General features: G+C 38.9%; 2 protein-coding genes across 4 annotated transcripts; one reads left to right on the top strand and one right to left on the bottom strand.

The window, feature by feature from the left end:
- Positions 1-3,673: 3,673 nt before the first annotated feature.
- On the top strand, positions 3,674-6,335 carry LOC121760184. Of its 3 annotated transcripts, none has more exons than XR_006041837.1 (2): positions 3,674-5,449; positions 5,746-6,333. XR_006041837.1 is itself a non-coding variant. In XM_042155812.1 (2 exons), exons 1-2 carry the CDS (start codon positions 3,856-3,858, stop codon positions 5,925-5,927), a joined length of 591 nt encoding a protein of 196 aa, XP_042011746.1. In that variant the 5' UTR covers positions 3,674-3,855; the 3' UTR covers positions 5,928-6,335. The 3 variants fall into 3 exon arrangements, 1 of the variants encoding a protein (XP_042011746.1); XR_006041836.1 differs by having other exon boundaries at positions 3,674-5,385; positions 5,746-6,332; XM_042155812.1 differs by having other exon boundaries at positions 3,674-4,264; positions 5,746-6,335.
- An 822-nt stretch (positions 6,336-7,157) lies between these two features.
- On the bottom strand, positions 7,158-9,754 carry LOC121762481 (trans-cinnamate 4-monooxygenase-like). The gene is made up of 3 exons (XM_042158364.1): positions 8,927-9,754; positions 8,212-8,342; positions 7,158-7,955 (listed from the first exon to the last, which is right to left on the bottom strand). The coding sequence occupies exons 1-3, from the start codon at positions 9,709-9,711 to the stop codon at positions 7,357-7,359; spliced, it is 1,515 nt and encodes a 504-aa protein (XP_042014298.1). The 5' UTR covers positions 9,712-9,754; the 3' UTR covers positions 7,158-7,356.
- Positions 9,755-14,824: the final 5,070 nt, after the last annotated feature.

Here is a 14,824-nt window from a genome sequence, read left to right as displayed (position 1 = left end):
GCCAATGCCTCGGGTCGGAACAGGCGTTGCCACCCGTGCTGTCGGCGTATCCGGGATGCCGGAACTGAGCAGACCCATCATAGTATCCAATGCGTCTTGATCTGCTTCGGTGAAAGGCGATTGGTTGGATTGGAAAGGGGACTCCGGACACGGCTGGTTAAGCGCGTCGAGGTTGGGTCTGTAATCTCCAAATGCGGAGCGACTCAGATTCCGCTGAAAATGTGGGGGCGTTGGAGAAGACCTCCACGACTTAGATGAAGGAAGGGTTGGACTCGATGCCCACGACGGGGGAGATTGACTCCAAATCCACGGCTGGGACGGAGCCCCGCCGTATCCCGACGGCAGAGAAGGATGTCCGCCATATCCCGATGGGTGTGAAGGATTGCCGCCGTAGCCCGATTCCTGCGACTCGGGTGATTCATCATCTCCACCGTGCATTTTTGTAGAGTGAAAGTGCAGATAGTGAATGGAGGGATTGTATGAAAATGGTGAAAAAATAGGTGGTGGAGCGAAAGGACGCCTGTTGCGTCCTTGCCCTCCTTTCGCCTGATGCTTGTCCGCCGCCTCCCGCCGCACTGTTCCTCGTCCGCCTCGGGGGCGGACATCTCCCCCACTAAAAACCGCCCAAGGATCGCCCCCGCCGGGGCTATAGGCGCGGCGGTCCCATGGTGAATGCTCTAACAATACAAAATTACATTCAATATGAAATACTATCAATTCAATTTTCCAAGCTATATATAAATATAAAACTAACACATTACCTCATTAATGTGTGGTACATAAGTTCCTTATAGAAGTATTTATCCATAATAGAAATTAAAATAAGACAAATAATACTCCTAGTTGTTACTTAAAGTATTTAATTGGAGAGAGAAATAGGTGGCTGTAACTATTAAAATAGAGATAGAACGAATGATGAATATTTTAATAGAAGTGAGAAAACGTGGTTGAGTGTATTCATTGGAATGAGAAGTTTTCCAAAAAGAAAATGTGTCATCTTAGTTTGAACAAATTGAAAAGCAAAATGTGTCATAAAGTGTTTATATTTATTTTAAAAAAAACATTGTACTGTATAAAATTAACTATAACCTTTAAAATTTTCATATTTTTATTTTCAAATTTTTATAGTAAAATATATATAAACTTTTCTTGAAAAATCAACTTTTTGTATAGTACAAGTATAATTTAAAGAAGGTTAAAAGATCATTTGTGGTCCTACACTTATGATAGTTTTATGATTTTGGTTCAAAATATTATTTTTTGAATGATTGCACCCTGAACTAATGAAAATGGTTCGGATTTAGTCCATTTTGCATGGAGCCATCAATTTTTAACGGTCAACGACAATTAAGTGAATTTTGACTGGATTAACAACTTTTAATTAGAATATGAAGTATGAGAACCCTCAATTTTCTTTTAATACTGCAACCTAACATTTGTTGTTGCTTTGTTATAAAATGACTAAAGGTCATTTGTGGTCCTAAATATTCTAATTAAAAGTTGTAATTCAGTCAAAATTCACTTAATCGTCATTGATCGTTAAAAATTTAACGGCTCTATAAAAAATGGACTAAATCAGGAACATTTTCATTTTTTCAGGATGCAATAATTTAAAAGATAATGTTTTGGATCAAAAACGTAAAATCGTATATGTTTAGCACCACAAATGACCTTTAGACATTAAAGAAAAATATAAGAAAATTTTGAAAATCACTCCCTCGTCACCTAGAGTCCTATTTCTTGGAAACATGAGTTTTAAAAAATGTTAAAAAAAGTGGATGATAAAAAATTAGTGGAATATGAGTTCCGCTTGTGAGTTAATTAAGAGAGGATAAAGTAAGGGAGAAGAAAAATGTAGATATGGTAGTATTTCTATTTTAGAAAACGTTTTGTTTTTAATGGGATAATTCAAAAAGTAAAATGTTTTATTTTTAATGGGACACAAGAGTATTAGTTTTATTATACTCGCTTCGTCCAAGGAAGATGACCCTTTCTTAGGAATCATGGAATTTTATTCACTTTTATTTTGTGTGTTAGGTGGAGAGAATAAAGTAAGAGAGAATAAAATAAAAATAAAAATATTTCTATTTTAATAATGATTTAGTTTGGATGTAATAAACTAAAAAGTAAAGTGTGCTATTTTTGGTGAGACCGAGAGAATAGGATGTTTAGGGGAAATGAGTTAACAAAAATAGTAAAAGTGTGAGATCAATGTAGGCCTATTTTGGGATCATGAAGTGTAGGGCCATCCAATCGTCGACATATCTTAGCTAGAGATGCCCATCGGTTCCGGTTCTGAATCGGCGGTTCCGGTTCCGAACCGGAACCGTCGTAATTGGGGTCGCGGTCCGGTTCAGGTTCAAGATTTTTTGAACCGGAACCGTCACTGAACCGCCGGTTCGGGACGGTTCGGAATGGCTGGTTCGGGCGCGGAAGCCAAGGCGTCAGGGAGGGGGCCGAGGGGCGGCTTTTCAAGCGTGAAAACCGGCCGGTTCCGGTGGTTTTTGGACCAGAAACCGGCGGTTAACCGCCTGTTAACCGTGAAAACCGGCGGTTCCGGCGGTTTTCTGCCAAAACCCCCGGTTTTTCCGAAAAATCAATTTTTTTTTCGGATTTCAAATTCGAATTCTTCCATTTTTCCTCCATTTTTATTATAAATACCTCCCTCTATCCTCATTTACATTCACCCCACTCTTGCGTTAATAAGAGTTTCTCTCTTCAATCTCTCAATTCTCTCTCTTTGTCTCCAATTTCTCATTGTGCTATTGTGCTTTCATTTAATTACTCAACTGCTACTCTTATTAAGCATTGTTATACACTTATACTTCTCGTAGTTCTATAAGTTGTCTTTCTTTCTCAATTGCTAAAACAAAAATAATATATATTAATCCCGTAGTTCTTCCATTTTCCCCTCATTTCATGTTTTATTATTTGTAAATTATATTACATTGTTGTATGTTGTATATTTGTATATGTATTGTAAATTGTAATGTATCGTTGTCCGTTACAACTCAAATTCAATAAAATTGATATCGTTTTCATCTTATTCGTCTTATTTCAATTTAAATTATTCATTGTCTTGTTCCAATTTATTGTATAAGTCCAAATTTTAAATTTATATTACATTATTGTATGTTGTATACTTGTATATGTATTGTAAATTGTAATGTATCGTTGTCCGTTACAACTCAAATTCAATAAAATTGATATCATTTTCACCTTATTCGTCTTATTTCAATTTAAATTATTCATTGTCTTGTTCCAATTTATTGTATAAGTCCAAATTTCTAATTAAAAAAAATCGAACCGCGAAACCGCCGGTTTTCGAACCGGAACTGTGTAAACCGCAGGAAAACCGGCGGTTCCGAACCGGAACCGGCGGTTTTCGAACCGGAACCGGAACCGTGAAATAGCCTCACTGTCCAGTTCCGGTTCCGACTTCAACCAATTCGGAACCGCCGGTTTTGGAACCGTGGGCAACACTAATCTTAGCTGTACTGCTATAAACTCATGATGAGAACCAAACGCACCCTAGCTGTACTGCTAATATAGAATATGGAAAAGTAAAAAAGTAGAAAAAGCATTCAACATTATCCAACCGATATTGATATAAATAATGGTGCACATGATTCTACTATTCTTTTTTATGCTATAAACGGTTGTTATTCTCATTTGGGGAATCAGAGTTGCTAACATTATTATTCAAATTGGTTGTGTTCCTCAATTTCATTGAAAGAGTTATCATGGCAGCTTATGGTGCTCTGGTTTCTATTATGCATATTATAGACACACTTCACAAACACCCTTCCCCTCCCATTTCCATCCCCAAACCACAACTTCATTCTCTTACTCAAAATGTTACCTTCTTGCAAGAGTTTCTTGATACTTATATTTCCCCTTTTGCCGATAGCTGAAGCTGATCCATTGGAGCGTCGCATTGCTGATGCAGTTTATGCAGCTGAGGATATTATTGAAGCCCAAATTGTGGTTCAAATTCATAAACGATCCACATCTGTTGAAGATCATAGCTTTTACACTAATCTACAAAATGTGATAGAAGAAATGGATCTGATCACGAAAGAGGTGCAAAAGATTGGAGTCGAAGCTCAGCTGCAGCAAAAGCCTGTTGCTCCCTTGACGACGTCGTATTCCACCCAAAACGTGATGGTGGGCTTTGAACAGGTGTTTCTTGAAGTTTTGGATGAGCTCACTCGGGATCAACGCAACCGCCAAATCATCCCTATCACGGGGATGGGCGGAATTGGTAAGACCACTCTTGCCAAAAGTTTATTTGAGAGTGGACTTGTTAAGGAGCATTTTGATATTCGTGCTTGGACTACAATTTCTCAAACTTATAATGTTAGAGAAACACTTGGGCAAGTTTATTTTCAAGCAAGTGGGAATGAAGATTTAAGCCATTTGAATGACAATCAATTGGGAGAGAGATTATATAAGTTTTTATATGGCAGGAGGTATCTCATAATAAAGGATGATATGTGGAGTGTGGATGTGTGGGAAAAGATAAAATCTTTCTTTCCTGATTGTGGAGATGGGAGTAGAATAATTATAACAACTAGGATGTCAAACTTGAGCGCTCAATTGAATGAGTCTCACAGGGTTGATATGGAGTTTCTGGATGAGGCTAGTAGTTGGGATTTGTTTTCTAAGACTGTATTTGGGAAAGAGAGTTGTCCTATTGAGTTTGAGAATATTGGCAAGAATATTGTAGCAAATTGTAAAGGGCTTCCTTTATCAATTGTTACGGTTGGAGGAGTTTTGGCAAAATCTGAGCACACGAGAGCATATTGGGAGCGTGTAGATCAAAATTTGAATTCAATTGTTAATAGTAGCAACGATGATTTGTGCTTGAGAATATTGAGGATGAGCTATATCTATTTGCCAAACTATTTGAAGCCATGTTTTTAATATATGTCTGTCTTTGAGGAAGATTGTAGGATCCGTGTAGGAAAATGTTTGGAAACAATTGCGCAAGAGTAGTTTAAGGAATTGGTGGAGAGAAATCTGAATTTAGTTGATGAGTTGGGGTCAATCGGAAAGGTTAAGTATTGTAAAATCCATGATTTGTTGAGAGATATGTGTTTGAGAGAAGCTGAAAAGGAAAGGTTTCATTATGTCATAAGAGATGATCCTCCATCAAATAATTCCGAACGCCGGGTTGTTTAAAGCTCCAAATTTGTTAACAAGTGAAGTTTTGGGATCTTTGTTATATGCTCGCTCCTAGAGGCTGCAATAACATTGTTATCATGGAGAATCTGCAAAGGAATAAAGAATTTGATGTTGGATGAGGAGGTGGTTAAAAGAATTCCTAATGTGAAGGTGTTGCATATAAGCTACCATGGGAAACAAATGGGGGAAGAAAAATGTGTAAGATATCTTCTATGTTTGAGTAAATTGGAAAACTTGCGCTTGTACAACCATGATGGAAGTGGTGAGTGGTGGCAGCGGATTAGGTTGCCCCATTCACTCAAGAAGTTGATTATCTATTTTCAGTTTTATCTCTCTTCAATTATCTATTTCATTCAATCTTCTACTTTATTTACTTTTTAACTTATTTATTGAATTTTTTCAGTTAATTATTTAGTTTTCTTTATACTAAATTTCCGTATAAAAAATGCTTTAATTACGGTAAGACGAAGAGTGTAATATACTAAAATTAAAAAATAAAAATAAATGGGAGAGCACAAGTTTGAAATTGAGTTGTTGTACTTGTACCAAATTCTGCAGAGAAAAAGGAAGAGCCGCAAACAACTGTAGGGCATTTCCAGATCCTCAAGTTTGTGGAGCTGTGGTGGTGTAATTGTTTAGAAGATTGGATTGTCTCATGCAACAATAATAGTGGAGGAACAAGAGAATTTATACAGAAACCAACCTCCATGACTCGAACCCCTAGCCTGTTGATTGGATGAGAAATATCTTACCAATCGAGTTACGCTTCATTGTCAAATAACTAAGGTTCGTACACCTAGAGATTCGTTGTTTTCTTTTCATCTCCTCTAAATATAAGATTTTCTTTTTTCAATTTCTATCCACTGAGTTAATCATATAGTTTAGTGGGACGGAGGGAGTAAGTATTTGTTGGGTAGGAGGTATCCATTCTAATGGATGATATGTAACGTATATAGTTATGAAACAAGATCATATTTTCGAACCACTCCCATCCTAATCTTCAACTTGAATCTGTTATGCCAGCAACCATATCAAAGACCCCCTGTCTGTATTAGCAAGATGCAAAGTCTACAAATGTATTTTTGTACATCCTTTAAAAGGCAAAGGGAGAACTCCCTTGTCTTCCCTATTTCAAGGTCAGAAATAGTACTCCCTCTGTCCCATTAGAAATGAAACGCTTTCCTTTTTGGATTATCCCAATAAAAATGAAAGGAAACAACATTATTTCTACTTTTTCTTCTCTCTTACTTTACTCTCTCATTAACTCACAAACAACACTGCATAAAATCTCGTGCTGAAAATCAAATGTTGCATATTTATTGGGACGGAGGGAGTATTAGGTTTAGGGCAAATCAAAACACTTTGTTTCTCCAACAATACATTAGTGATCAAGGTAATGATCTAGCCACAAGAAACTCACCAGTAATTATGCTAAAACAATGAGAAAATGAACAAAAACATGTCAAGACAATTACTTAGCACAGGACCTACCCCCTGCCAACATAAACACAAGACCGTCATTCCCAAAGTTTACATTTTCACTACTCCCTTCGTCTCGCATTAAGAGTCTGATTTGAGTTTTGACACGAGTTTCACTACTCCCTTCGTCTCGATAAAGTTTACATAGAATCTCTCCGGCGGCTTGAGCTTCTCGAGAGGCATCAAACTTCTCGGTGCTGTCTCTCCTTCGGGTTGGCCTTCCTCCTGCGTCAGCTCAACCTCCGCTTGTGTAATATATATACATACTCATCCCTTTCAAAAATTTTACATTCTCACAAATTATTTTGATCCAATGAAAGAACTAGTCGTTACCTCATACTGATCATTTCTAGTAGACATAGTAACATTGCTCGACCCTGGATGGGGCTTTTTACTGACCATGTCACCATATTATTATCGTATAGATCGCATCATCCCAACATTCACAAACTTTTCTATTTAAATACAAGAGTGTAACGTGTGAGAGTATGTTTGACAAATCAAAAGATTGAGTAACATTAGAAACATCAATATTACAACATAACGTCCACTATTTTCAAAACTCCAACATCGAGTCGCACTTAAACACATCATCGTTACAAGTTACGTACAACATTACTCCTACCCCCCCCATATATTTCAATACGCCATCACGAAATGCCCAAGGAGAGCTTTTTTTTTTTAGATTTTTCAAAATGATCTTGGTTTCAAGACAATAGTGGAGTGCTTCAAAATGTGGAGGCTGAACTGCCCGCCCTTCTCCGATGTGTCGATCTTCGACTGCCCCGGGGGAGGCAACAGCTCGAAGTTCTGCACAAGCCGCCCTATCGTGATGCCGAGAATAGGCAACGCTAGAATGATCCCAGGGCAGCTCCTCCGGCCAACCCCGAATGGGAGGTACCTAAAGTCGTTGCCGTTGGTCTCGACTTTAGCCTCCTCCTCCAAGAATCTCTCGGGCCTAAACTCTTCAGGTTTTTTCCAGTGGTCGGGGTTGTTGGCCAGCCACCAAGCGTTCACCAAGATCTTGCTCTCGGCAGGGATGTCGTAACCGCCGAGCTTCGCGTCGTGGAGGTTCATGTGGGGCACTAGTAGCGGGATGGCCATCCGGAGGCGGAGGGTCTCTTTGATCACGGCCTGGAGGTACGGGAGCTTGGTTGTATCAGGCTCTGTTATTTGGACTCCCGGGCCAAGTACCGTGTCGAGTTCGTGGCGGAGCTTGCTCTGGATCTCGGGGTGGTTCACTAGCTCAGCAATTCCCCACTCAATCGACCATAGAGTTGTCTCAATTGCTGCAATTTGGAGACAAGAATTGTTATTAATTTTCATATGTGAAGGTAATCAATCTACTATGTAACATGTCACAATCAAATCCAAACATTTCCATAGCTAGGATACGTGGCGTGGAATGCGAGCAATATGTGCGAAAATCATGTGACAACAATATCCATTCCCAAGGATAAAATTGGAATCTTTTACTTGGTTGAATATAAAAGTGCACCAAATCACATGGAGACTTATAACAAGGATTTGCTAGGAGAAACATACCAGCAACATTAATATTCTCAACAATGTAAAGGACATTATCCTCATTGATCTCTCCCTTCTGCTGGGCTTCAAGCATGTGATCGATTGCGCATTTTAGGCCATTATCGCCCTGTTTCGTGCTCACGAGCTTTCTATAAATACAAAAAGCATCCAATCAAGATTGAAAAAGGAAAAGGAAAAGGAAAGAAAGGATTTCTTGATACTTATTCACATAGCTAGAATAAAAATAAGAGAGCAACATTATTGCACTAATACATTTTTATTTACTAGGATCAAATCACAGTCCAAAGCCAATAAGAAAAGGAGCAAAGTTGTCATCTTCATTTTTTAAAAAGCTATGAATACTATGCATACTAAAATGCACTAATGCAAAAGTAAAAGCAGACCCTATTCAAGCAATCACAGCAAGAGACACTTTTGGCCAACAAATGAGACAATAAGCATGGGTTCAAAATTGAGTGGAATCCAACAAAGATTTATGCAAGCAGATAAGACTCAATCCCCCTGTTCAATACCTTTCCCTCAAAAGTTAGTTGTATATCCTAAAATAGAAGTTCCCACACAATCATATAAATAAAGCTAAGCCCCACATAACAACATCAACATTCAAATAAAAGTTAATTAAAACACAATCAAGTCAGCAGCCAATTAGAATTAAGAAGGACGAATCTGTGTATATTTCATAGTTTGCATCGCTTAGAATTGATGAACTTACTTCCTCTCATCAACGAAATAATCCTTGAAGAGCTGCAACCTCCTCTCCTTGACCTGCTGGCACAGCTTTAGGTAGCCTCTGAGGAAAGGCCTCAAAATTGGGATGAAATCGCCGTAGTTGTACTCGAAGCTCTGCGCCAATCGGCTCCTCTCCCCATTCAACGCCTTTAATTTCACAAACAGAGGATCCTCCTCGCTCTCAAACCTCCGATCGAACATGATCCGGTACATGTTGTTGTACATCATGAGCTGCAGCCGCCGCCTCAGCACGATCCCCGTCGTCGCCGACTCCGGCATCTTCTTCACGTCCTCCACGACCGCCTCGGCCTCCGCCTCCCACCCCTGGTGGTACTGCTGCACCACCTTGTTGGTGAAGAACGGCACCGTCATGATCCGCCGCATCTTCCGCCAGTGCTCGCCGTAGACGGTGAAGACCATGTCCTGGCCTTTCCCGGTGAAGATGTCGAACACGACGTTGCGCGTGCGAGATCCGAACTCGACCCCCTGCGTGTGGAGCACCTCCTTGGCCAGATCCGGCGAGGAGACGACGGCGAGGTTGCGCTGCCCCATGCGGAGGAGGAAAATGTCGCCGAAGCGCTTGGCGTACTCGGTGAGGTTGCGGTGGTTGAGATCGTCGCCGACCTGGAGCCAATTGCCGAAGATCGGGATGGGAATGGGCCCCGGCGGCAGGTTGAACTTCTTGCCGCGGAGCTTGGAGACGACGGCGGCGACGACGATGGCGGAGAAGAGGCCGATTAGCGCCTTCTCTAGAAGGAGGAGATCCATTTTAATTTCAGCGGGAGTTGGTTTGGGTTTGTAGAATTGCGGAGGTTTTAAAGAGGAGAGGAGAGGAGAGGAGAGGAGGCATGTGTGGAGAGGGTTTAGGTGGTGTGGGGCCCGGTGGTGAACTGACGGCGTCGGTAGATTTAACGGCGGGAGGGTTCATTACGTGGTAAGTGGAAGGAGTGGAAGGGGTCGGGGGTAGGTGGCGGGTTTGGTGAGCCACACGTCAACAACCCTTTTTGTGGTTTTTATCATTTTACCAATCATTTTTTGGATATGTTTGCTCAAAGATATAACCTACTATAAATATGTTTGCTCAAAGATATAATTATGTGATTAATTTAATTTAATTTAATTTAATTTAATTTAATTTAATTTAATTTAATTTAATTTAATTTAACTTAATTTACATAAGTGTAGCGCTCCTTTATAATCATTCTTCAATATTGTTGTTAAATTGCATCTAAGTGTACAAATAAATTAAGAAAAAAAAATTAAACGTGGAATAATGACGTGAGTGGGTCATGGGGAGTCTTTGGCTCTTCACCTCTTTTGTATTATTAAAAACATACACAATTAAATACTAAAACACCATTAATATGAATTACGGTCTTTACTTAATTCTAATAACAATGTAACCATGAAAAAGTTCTTAGTTTTTTACAAGGGTCATTTATCTATATTTAATCTACACATATATAAAAGGGATATTATGAAAAAATTAACCAAATGACATTATGATACTTTTAAATACATGTAGTATAAAATTATAAGTTGAAATAATTTAATACAAATCATAAATATGTAGAAGTGAAGTTTTTTTTTGGTTTTTGTCATAATTGGGAAGTGAATGGTTGGAAGCGAGGAAGTGAAAAGGATTTTGGAAAACTGTTTATATTGAAAGTTTCATTGTTCAATCCTAGCGTATTTGTGAATCCATTTTCTATAGTTAATACTCTTAAACAAGGAAATGATAAAGTACATTTTAATGATAAAGTGGACAATATTTTTTTGAATTGCACTGCATACTATCAATGTCATACACTTCCATATCTTGAACTTGATAGTTATTTGATCTCGACATAGGTTCTTGTTCTAAAAGTGTATGTAAATATATAAAACCATTAAATTGAATTTTCAAATTTACATATATTTAAAAAATATATATATTTTGTCGTGTATAGCACGGGTGAGATACAGATACTGGTAGTATTATGTACTACTAAGTACTAACTAAAATTTGTAAGAAATACTAATGTTTCGGGTTTAACGTCTTGTGCTACAACTAATTCTCAATGAAAACGTGGCTTTAAATTTTTTTTTAAAATCTCAAATTGGCAATTTCAAACGACCTTAAAAAACTACCGCACCGCGAGGTACGATGCCACAAACGCTTTTCCTTTATACACACGTGAATGAATCTAGCAAAGTAGGTTTTATTTTTTTATTAAATAAAAAACGTTTGTCTCTTACGAAATGTACAAACATTTATTTTATGAAATTGGAGTTGTTGTTATATTGAGTGGGTTGAGATTGATTTGTAAGAATGTTAGCCGACTTCCGGACGGCGGTGGACCTCGAGGAGAAGGCTTATCTTCGCGTATTGCTCCGGAGCATGCGTGGAGAATTGGAGGGGTTGCAGAGGGATACCAGCGGGAGTAGCCGCGGCGTTGGTGGCGACGGAGGCGGCGGCGGCGACGACGAAGGGCTGGGCGACGACGGAGGCGAGGACGGCGGCGAGGAGTGATTTTTTATGTAATTTTTTTATTGTACTTTTTAATTTTTGTATTTTTTTTAAAATTAATGTACTTTTTTTTAAAATTATTGTACTTTTTAAAATTTTAATAGTATTATTCAATTTTCCTGTATTTGTCTCGTAAATTGCTACGATTGTAAATTAAATTATATAATTGTTATTAGTGATGTGGATAGGCTATGAGAGGGCATGTCTAGTTGCATGTCCAGATGATGTGGCAGGAGGATTTTAATGCTGATGATGTGACGGTGGCAAGGCTATGGGAGGTAGACGTCTCCAAACCGAACCGGCCCGGAACCGTCGCCGGCGGTTCCGAACCGGAACCGGAACCGTCACCGGCGGTTCGAACCGGCACCGGAACCGCCGGAACCGCCGGGCCGGTTCCGGTTCCTCATTTTATGCAAACCGTAACCGGCGGGTCGGAACCGCCGGTTCCGGCGAAACCGGCGGTTCCGAACCGGCGGTTCGGCGGTTTCCGACACAATTTCAGGCCTACTCCCTAGCCTTTTCACAATGTCAGGGTTAAACCGGCGGTTCCGGGCCTAAACCGGCGGTTTCCCACCGAAATTTTCAAAATTTGAAAATTCAAACGGTCCGTAAACCGCCGGTTCCACCGAAAACCGGCGGTTTCGGCGGCGAACCGCCGGTTTCGGCGTTATTTTTCAAAATTTGATTTTTTTTTAAAATTTTTAATCACAATTTTCCCCTATAAATACCCCCTCCTCTTCCATTTCTACTCACCCCATTCTTGTGTTAATAAGAATTTCTCTCTCAATCTCAATTTCTCTATTCTCCATCCTCATTCTCTCAAGTTGTGTACGTTGTTTGCGCTCATAATTTACTCACGTTGTTCTTGTTCACGTTATCATATAGTCATATTCACATAAACACTACTATCTATTCTCTACTTCCAATTTCCATAATATCATGTCTTCATCTCGTCGTGGTGGTGATCGGGGCAAGGGCATTGCTCAAGATCAAAGTGACTCTCGGCGTCGTCGTGCCCCTTCTAGAGCACAAGTTGCGGAGGAGGTGGGAAGGCGAGCCGCTCTTCGATTACAAGTAAGTTCTAAACTTCTAAATTAAATGTTTTACTATGTTAATATGTTATAATAAGTCTTTAATTTGAGAGCACCATTTTGTATACTTGCTCGGAAAAAGATTATGTGCGGACTACCGCCTTTTCTTATATGCTTGTGCAAGATGGCCTATTGTGGAATGCCTCAGCGTGGTCCTTCCTTTGATTTATATGTTAGTATGTTTTAATATGTTTTAGTACGTTTTAATATGTTAATATGTTTTAATATGTTTTAATATGTTTTAGTAAGTTTTATATGTTTTAATATGTTTTAGTAAGTTTTAATATGTTAGTATGTTTTAATATGTTTTAATATGTTATAATATGTTAGTATGTTTTAATATGTTAGTATGTTTTAATATGTTTTAATATGTTATAATATGTTAGTATGTTTTAATATGTTTTAGTAAGTTTTAGTAAGTTTTATATGTTTTAATATGTTTTAATATGTTAGTATGTTTTAATATGTTAGTATTATATGTTTTAATGTGTATAATTCTCGTAGGAGGAAGAAGATCGAAATGCGGCCTTGTTACTTGCCACCCTCGGCGACGAAGAGCCACATTCGGCTTCGCGTTTCGAATACGATGTGAATCTATCATCGGACGAAGGCGACGATGGATCGCATCAATTCCCACCTTCTAGTGCCGGCCAAGTTGGCGAAAATGACGAGGAGGCCGAAGCTCCTCCTCCTTCCGGGAGACAAAAGAAGAAGATGCCTCCAAAGTTGAAATCCGACATCTTCACCAAACATTACAAGAAGGTCCCGGTTGTAATTTCTAATCCTGATGATTCGACCACTACCGTGGAGACAGGCGAGTTCAAAGCTTATTGCAACTATTGCGATAAAGTCTATCCATTTGTAATCGGTGGGGGATATGGTACTCTCACACGCCATTTGAAGGCAAAACACCCCGTGGAATTTGGGCATTCTAGATCCCAAACCCAAATCAACTTCCCCGCCGGCTCATCGTCTCAAACAGGTACGCCACTATTTAAATACGATCCCAAAAATACTACCGATACCATGGTAAGATGGGCGGCAATGAAACATTTGCCGTTCAATTTTTTTAATGACAGAAAATATGAAATGACTATGCAACAAGCTTTTAATGTTGCTGCAAAAAGAATTCCCCCCTCTACTGCTCAAAGATCTAACAACCGGCAGTATTTTGCAAAAAAAATGGAAATTGCAAAGAGTCTATCCACCTTGGGGCACAAAGTTAATATTTGCTCCGATGTGTGGACGGATTCTTTCAACGAAATTCTTACATGGGTATTTCTTGTCATTTTATAGACAATAGTTGGTCTTTAAATAAACGTTTGATTGGTTTTAGACAATTTCCTTCCCCACACACCGCACAAGCAATTGCTTCTTTAATTATTCAAGTTTTGAATGAGTATGAGTTATGCAACAAGATATTTTCGGTTGGTTTTGATAACGCAACCGCCAACACCGCAAGTATATCCGATTTAATTGCGGCTTGCTCCCCGGTGATAAGTGGTAAGTATTTTCATCAACGATGTATTTGTCATATTTTAAACTTATGTGTACAAGATGCTTTGTCTTTATGGCAAAGACATATTCAACCTATTACACAGCTGTATCCTTGATCCACTGGAAGCCTCAAATTGGCAAGGCGTGGAAGAAGTATTGCCACTCGAAGAAAATAAGGTACACAAAGTTTACTTTAGACGTTTCTACTAGATGGAACTCTACATATGACATGTTGCAATCTACAATGGAGCATATAGACTATTTAGTTGATTTTTATAGAACTTACCCTGTTGATGATTTATATCTAACATCTTCTTGTTGGGAACAAAGCCTGAGTTTATTTAAATTATTCAAAAATTTTCGAAGTGCCACTATGGAGTTATCGGGTGTGTATTATTGCACATCCGTTCGTGTTTTAGAACATTGCATGATCATATCACTTGGTTTTAAAACTGCAATGAAAAATTCCGCAAACAATCTTGAGCTTATGTGTGTTTTATATTACATGGTTGAAAAATGGCTCAAGTATTTCAATGAGATCCCAACAGTTTTTTTGCTTGCCAAAGTTTTGGATCCAAAGTGGAAACTAGTTGGTACTTTCAAAATTTTAGAATTTTATTACAACAGTTTAGCTTCTATTGATCTTGAACCACTCCGAGCTTTGCAAACTGACGACGACGACAACTACATAAACCTTGCCCAAACATTCCAAATAAACCTCCCCCACCTCCCAAGCCTCCAAAGAAATTTTGAGTTCGACTTGCGGGCTCTCTTTCACGATTAC

The sequence above is a fragment of the Salvia splendens genome, chromosome 13, assembly GCF_004379255.2.
Source record: "Salvia splendens isolate huo1 chromosome 13, SspV2, whole genome shotgun sequence".
Lineage (NCBI taxonomy): Eukaryota > Viridiplantae > Streptophyta > Magnoliopsida > Lamiales > Lamiaceae > Salvia > Salvia splendens.
Note: the sequence above shows the minus strand (reverse complement) of the source record. Positions and strands in the feature narration are given on the sequence as shown.

What these genes read in the sequence shown, in the direction of transcription:
- LOC121760184 (XM_042155812.1), top strand. Translation starts at nt 3,856, where the DNA reads ATGTTACCTTCTTGCAAGAGTTTCTTGATACTTATATTTCCCCTTTTG. An exon ending in CACGGGGATGGGCGGAATTG is followed by an intron (nt 4,265 to 5,745) that starts GTAAGACCACTC and finishes CAAATTCTGCAG; the next exon opens with AGAAAAAGGAAGAGCCGCAA.
- LOC121762481 (XM_042158364.1), bottom strand. Translation starts at nt 9,711, where the DNA reads ATGGATCTCCTCCTTCTAGAGAAGGCGCTAATCGGCCTCTTCTCCGCC. An exon ending in TATTTCGTTGATGAGAGGAA is followed by an intron (nt 8,343 to 8,926) that starts GTAAGTTCATCA and finishes TTGTATTTATAG; the next exon opens with AAAGCTCGTGAGCACGAAAC. An exon ending in TGAGAATATTAATGTTGCTG is followed by an intron (nt 7,956 to 8,211) that starts GTATGTTTCTCC and finishes TCCAAATTGCAG; the next exon opens with CAATTGAGACAACTCTATGG.